This window comes from Convolutriloba macropyga, unplaced genomic scaffold (genome assembly GCF_964194025.1).
Source record: "Convolutriloba macropyga unplaced genomic scaffold, txConMacr16.3 SCAFFOLD_909, whole genome shotgun sequence".
NCBI classification, from domain to species: Eukaryota; Metazoa; Xenacoelomorpha; order Acoela; family Convolutidae; genus Convolutriloba; species Convolutriloba macropyga.
In genome coordinates this window covers 64,328-71,058 of record NW_027453247.1, presented here as the reverse complement: position 1 = coordinate 71,058, position 6,731 = coordinate 64,328, and the positions used below count along the sequence as shown (strand labels likewise).

At 36.9% G+C, this 6,731-nt stretch overlaps 1 protein-coding gene across 1 annotated transcript; it reads right to left on the bottom strand.

Annotated features, from left to right (window-relative positions):
• Window positions 1-533: 533 nt before the first annotated feature.
• LOC142358156 (protein NipSnap homolog 3A-like) lies at window positions 534-5,639 on the bottom strand. Its single transcript, XM_075409617.1, has 2 exons — window positions 4,246-5,639; window positions 534-1,063 (listed from the first exon to the last, which is right to left on the bottom strand). Exons 1-2 carry the CDS (start codon window positions 4,684-4,686, stop codon window positions 905-907), a joined length of 600 nt encoding a protein of 199 aa, XP_075265732.1. The 5' UTR covers window positions 4,687-5,639; the 3' UTR covers window positions 534-904.
• Between the last annotated feature and the right edge of the window lie 1,092 nt (window positions 5,640-6,731).

Genomic DNA, 6,731 nt, shown 5'->3' with positions numbered 1-6,731 from the left:
CACAGAAATCGAATAAAACAAAAATCAAAAGCCGTCCAAATTGACAAAATCAAACCTTAAACATAGCCAGCAAACGTCGAGTACATCCATCTCAAACTACTGTCGTTGGGCTGGCTTTTGGTTAAGCTTCCTCTGTTGGGCTCCCTAAGCCAGTTTTACTGGATGAGGGGGGGGGGGGGCAAAATGGGGTCACAAACAAACCGAAATTGGCCTTTACATCATGAAATTATGCCTCCTCGGCGGTTTCGGTGAAACGCACACTATTAAACCTGACAGAACAACACATCAACTTTATGTCCTCGGGCTTTACCAGTTTAATTCCCCATTTGAGTAGAAATGTCAACTCGGAGAAATGGAAAACGATCAAAACACATGGCATGGAAAAGACCAACAGGAGCAAATTGCTACCAATTCGTCTGAGAGCAATTAAACACTTCTCAGCATATTTTCGAATTTCACGGAGTATCCCAACTTTCCTTCAGTTAAATTTCCAACAAGGCTGGAGTAGACGACTCAACTTTGATTGAAATTAATAAAGAACAATTATGTACACAAATTTCTTTAAGTAGTGTATTACAGAATTAAGAACTCAATTATTACCATTAGGAATATGAAGGCTAAAAACAACATATTCTAAGGGCAAACACAAAATATCATCATGCCCAGCCAGCTCCACTAAACAAATTGTTACCCATCATTTTTTTCAGTTTCAAGTTTATTACACAGAACGTATTTCAATTCATGTGCTTAGGGGCTACGTTAAATATGGTAGCAATATATTGAGGAATTAACGTTGAAATAAATTATCAAACGAGTTCAATACTAAACGCACAAAATGGGTCAAATCAAAAGAATTTATTTTATTTGGTAGCAGCGTTGGCTCGACATGATATCAACAATTTTTTCATCTCAGAGGTGATACAGGCAGGGCGTGAAGCAGTGTGGCTACAATTTTGTGTCTAGATAGATCTTTCTGGTTTTCTTCCAGGAATTCTTCAATGTCGTTGAGAGATCTGGCATTCAATACGAAATATCTGGCACCACATGGACCACCCAGGAAAACCTAAACAATGTTGGCTTCATCGATCCAGAGTTATTTTAAGAATAGCAGGATCTTTCCGTTTGTATCCCCATCCCCCCGTTTAGTGGATGCATATTATTTGATTAATTGTACACCAAACTCATATTCTATATTAACACAGTGAGATATACGGGCTGTAATTGAACGTGATCCGAAACTGAGGGCGCATAGCGCACTTGCGGCATAACCCGAATAGATCTGATTGATGCCATCACTCAGAACTTGATTCCAGAAAAAATTAATTCAAGATTTCAGATTCCCTCAACAGATGTAAATGGCCTACAAAGTTTCCAATTTACTTCTAATGGCCAAGAAACGAAATGGAACGAAGCCCGTACTGGCGACATGATGGCGTTTTTGTAGCGTCAATTCTATTTCGCTTATTTTCAAAGCTACGAGGATCAATATTTTTGTGATTTTGTGGTCATGGGTAGCGGATAAAAATCAGTTTTGAAAGTCCCCCAACTTTTTCCGACTTTTTTGTAATTTCCCACCAAATCGCTTACAAGTCCCATTTTCACAGAAACATTACCAGCAAAAGTCTTTGCAAATTGAGTCCCCCCCTATTCATTTTGGCCAACTTTGGATCATCCAATTGCGTTAAAATTTTTCTATCCTAAATGCGAGCTTCCCGTATAAAACATTGAAGACAAAACAAAATCGGCGCACTTTAACGTTGACCTTTTTTAAATTAAACTAGGCGCCAATTAGACCGATAAATTACACTGCTCTGGAACTGATAATGCTAGCCCGTAATCAATAAAAGCTGGCTCCAACGGAACCACAAGACCCAGTGACAACTGGAATTAATTCCGTTAAATCTCAAAAGCGGCCCGAAGTCAAATATCCAACCAACAAACGATGGAATTAGTTCACGAAGTTCACAGTAACTGTTTGGAAACAAATGGTGTTTATGTATGAACCCTATTAGCTGCAAAAACAGTAAATGGATCAAATTTTCTTGCAAAAGAACGGTGATAAAATCCAATTTAATTGAGATTACGTGAAGACAAGGTGCAAAAGGAACAAAAAACTAACATTTACTGAAAAAAAGTTTCAAAGCCGTCAAAACAATTCAAATCAATTGAATATGTTAAATGCGTTAACTTTCGGCTTATTAATAACCCAATGTGACCTGTCACTGGTGAGATCACATGCCGATACTCAAAAGGAACAAAAATGGCAAAAAGAAAAATCCAATGTTTTCACAAATATTTACAGCGTTCAAAAAAAAGGTTCAACTGGAGCTCGAATTAAAGGGTAAGCGAACAAGGGCAAGGACAATTAGAACAACAAATATGGGTGAAAAAAAATGGACTAGTGTTCTTTGAAAACAAAGAACTCCAAAATCATATAATCATTAACCGCCCATTAGGGGATTAAAATATTTCTACTAAGCGCCATTAGAACACTTATATTGCCTCTAATAGTATTCGCGAAAAACTCAAGAGCAAAAACAGTGCAAACGGAAGTCGACATGCCTAACATGAAAAGAGTTCTGGTTCAAAAACCGAAAACTATTCAAACAACAGAAGCCTTCTCCACTTCAAAAGCAGGTTGACAAAAATCATGCATTAAAATTGCTTGTTTTTTCGCTGCTTTCATTGGGAGATGAGATATTGGGCAAAAAAAAATTTGTAGTCATCAGGCAAAAACTATCAACTCAAGTTGTGCGTGCACTAGACGAATACTTATTAAAACGCACATGAAGACGGTACTCCAAAATCAATTTTACGCAATAAAGTAATCAAGTATCCCTCACAATCGTCTCTATACAAAAATGATTAACATAACACATTTAAAATGTACTATTTCTTTGCAAAATATTACATTTGTGCAGCCATTGGTAGTATTCGGGTAAAAACGGCGGAAAGAGTAGAGATAATATCAAAAAACCTTTTCACGCTTTTATTCTATAGAAATTGGAGCCAAGAAAATTTCGAGAAAAATGTTGAAATAATTGCTGGATGGACCTAAACTAAAATGCTGCAAATCTCAATATATTTTTTATATGTTACTGCATTAGTAGGCTATTACTCAGGGAAACTTGAGTACTTCATCGCGTCAAGTGGATTTTTGAGTACCGTCTTTAAGTGCTTTAATTGATATTCGCCTATTGTCCACGAAACTTTAGCTAAAAGTTTTTTGCATAAGGGCTACAAAAATTGTGTTTGCCTAACCGAGTTTTCGCCTAATCTCCTCCACCCAACTTTAACTACTCCACCGTGACAAAAATCACTCCTCTAATTTGACTTTCAATGCCAAGCAAAAAAGGTGAACAGATCTTCCGAAAACCAAGAGGAGGCCAAAAGGAACTCAACCCAGCTATCGCAGCAATTAATTTAACAACTCGGGGCAATTGGAGTCAAATGGAGGGGAGGTGGGCTACTGAAAAATGGGACTTAAGTGTTCTATCTTTTGTTCAATGTTAAAAACAAGGACTAAAATCAATGAAGTGCCACCCTGACCTATAGATAGATTGTGACATCAGCATTAATCACAGCTATTAAGTAGGAACGCTCTTTCTGAAATACTTATTTCTATAATATCACTAGAATCAAATCACTACGTTGAAAATTTTACCTGCAAGTTTTAACATGCAAGATGTCAAATACCGAGTACCATATTTTCCTTTATAAAGTTTAAACTCACTGTCTCCAGGCGGAATCTGAGACCATAAACACTAATTACACTGACTCAAGCTCCATCTATGCGCACGCGCAATTAGTATGTTCGGTTACAATTTAGATCAAGTCAAGCATCAAAAGTCACTCGAGAATTCAAAGAATACTATAGAACAAAGTATTTACGCAAAACATTTTGCATAAAGAGACAAACAGGTTTACTATAGTTCCTTAAAACTACGCTCAGGGGCAATTAAATAGAAACATCAAAACGGATACCAAATTCGAGTTGTTAAAAAAGAACAGGATCTAAAAAATGGCTTAAAATTTTGTTCGCGAGGAATTATTAACAATAGACTGCTGCAGCCTGATTGGGGGAAGAGACATGGCAGTTTTCTGGGAATTTTTTCTCCCTGGTCCACAATTTCTGCCGTATTTTTCAAGATTTCGATGTTGAGTGCACATGGATTAAACACTTAACATTACATATCATAGTATTAAATGCAGCACTTTAGAAAACTTATCCACGGGCTCATTTACCTTGAAAGCTCCCAGCAGCGCAATACAATTCTGAAATTTGGCATCGATGCTCAAAGAAGTACAACTTTCATCTTCAGTGTAGAGGTAGAAAAAGGCTCCATTTTGAAACTTGGATTCCAGAGATACTCGTGAAACGGCTCTAGCCACATGACTTGTTTGAGCAGTCCATTTGGCTGCAAGTTTTGGAAACAAGGCCTTCCAACTTTCGTTGTCATTCAAGTTCTTCCTGACAACTGCCCGGGACTCAAGATTGTCATATGTCCAAATATGGAATAGTTCGTTCAGGTTCCCAATTTCGGATCTCCACATTCCATAGGGCGCTGATAGCTGCATCCGGACATCATAGTCTGGTGAGCAGACTAACTTGACATAAGATTGAAACTCCTCTGGTTTGCATTTGTAAACTCGGATTTCGTATATTTTATGATCGGTCATTGGCATCTTAAAACGATAAAATGATACACTATTTGTAGGAATATTGTCGGACCTTTGTTTCCAGGCAAAATGATAGCAAAATATAGATTAACAGGCTAGTATCAAATAGATGCAATATAACTGAATACGATGGAAAACAGTAATAAATATAAATAGCTCAATACTTTCGAAATCAATAACCTCTATTTAATTGAGCTTAAATAAGCGGAAATGACCTCTTGATAAACGGTGCGCAATGGCCTCAATCAAATATCCGATTAGAGAAAGAATTGGTGGGTATTTGGACTGTATTTACTTTCAAGTAACTCTATATACATTATTCAGCAAACAAACTCGATAGCTAAAGAAATGCTGTCCATAAATTATTCAGTCACACCTGGTCAGTAAGCGAAAGAAACCTGAATACACCACACCAACAAAGCATGGTTTCCACATGTTTTTTTTCCACATGAACATTAATTTTATTTAATTAATGGAAATCACATTCAGTATCACTTTTTCTAAAACTAGAGAAAGAGTATCTTCATCAGTGAGAACTTAACTCCAAAATAAGAATGCCACCATTACTAATAATCTTGTCTAACTTTCAGCCTGAGCTCTTAAGGCTCTTCGGAGTGGTGGATCACGGTTTTCTTCTCTTTAAAACAACCAACTGTTCTCAAGACTTTATTCTCTCTCTCCCTTATTAAATAATAGCTTTCAGTAGGTTACTTTTGTTATGTGTATTCATTAAATATTTATCCGGATTCAACAGAAGCATATATGGGCATTGAGTACAGTAGTTTACAGCATAGTAAATTTAACAACAAATATACTTGTATAATTTAAATGTACCGGTTAAGAAATGTAACTTAAAACAACCAAATGTTTATTAACTCTATGATCATCAAAACAATCCTTTTAAGGACTACTTGATATCCAAGGATATCACACTAGCTCCCTCTTTTTTGCTTTCAGCATATTATTTTTTTTAAAAAAATTAAGAGTATACGGCTACAGATATGTCATTACACCAATTTACCACAGCTTAATTGAGTCCAAATTTTTTGAAATATTAATGAATGATTTACAGAAAGTTTCAAATATAGAAGGATAGACATTTTATAAATGAATAATTTACACATTGACTTCTTCGAAGTCGTTTATAGAGTCACCTTTTGTATATACCGAGCATAGACTTTTTCTCCGCTCCGTAAGCTCTTCCTCCCTTTCATTGTCAGGGGCTCTAAGGCTGTTTTCCGATTTGGACTTTTTCATGACAACATGTGCACGCTTTTCCCACTTATCTCTCTCTCCTGCTATTTTTCGAAAGTGAGTTCTGTCCACTACGACCATTGGTTTGACTGGAACCTTTTCTTTACCGACCTTCATAAAGTTCGGGACTAAACGACGTACAGAGCTAAATCTGTGATAAAGATACATGCATAGTAAGTGCAAGACCAGTGAAACTAGGAATGATACCACTCCCATAAGGAGCGCGTATTTAAACGGCATGTAGCTCTCAAAGGTGTTACTCAAAACAGGTTTCAAATGTGTCATTTGAATGGCGATGGGCATGGCTATCTCTGCAAGGTTCTCTGTTTTTCTCATTGACGGCATTTTTATTAATTTTTCTTGCACTTGTCTAATAAGAGTAAGGCTGGCCTGATCTTTATTGTTGAAATATGGGAGTTGGTCTATTTCTGGCACTTCAGTCAGTAAATGCTTGAGAGGATCAGAAAGTTCTACTTGAATTTTAATTGCTGGAATCTTGTGACAGCTTCCTAGGTCAGATCTAATTTTCAAGTGTGGAGTTGTAATTTGCTTGCCACATTCCAATGTGATAATACATATTTGGCAACCAGGGTAAGTTCTGACTTGGAGAGCGTTTGAACTATCCATGGAAGACTCTCGCATGGTAAATGTGTCCGTCGCTGACAAGATTACCCAGATACCATATCCTAGGTTCTCTGCAGCCTCAATCACTGGTAAAACAACATTTTCGGTTGGACATGTTACAAAAGCGTCCATAGTCGTTCCGAAAAAGAGTGTGGCTAGACATGAGGAGTGTC

Bases quoted from the DNA above. Each gene is read 5' to 3' on its own strand.
- LOC142358156 (XM_075409617.1), bottom strand. From the start codon at position 4,686: ATGCCAATGACCGATCATAAAATATACGAAATCCGAGTTTACAAATGC. The intron at 1,064-4,245 runs GTAAATGAGCCC...AACATTGTTTAG, and splicing joins CGCTGCTGGGAGCTTTCAAG to GTTTTCCTGGGTGGTCCATG.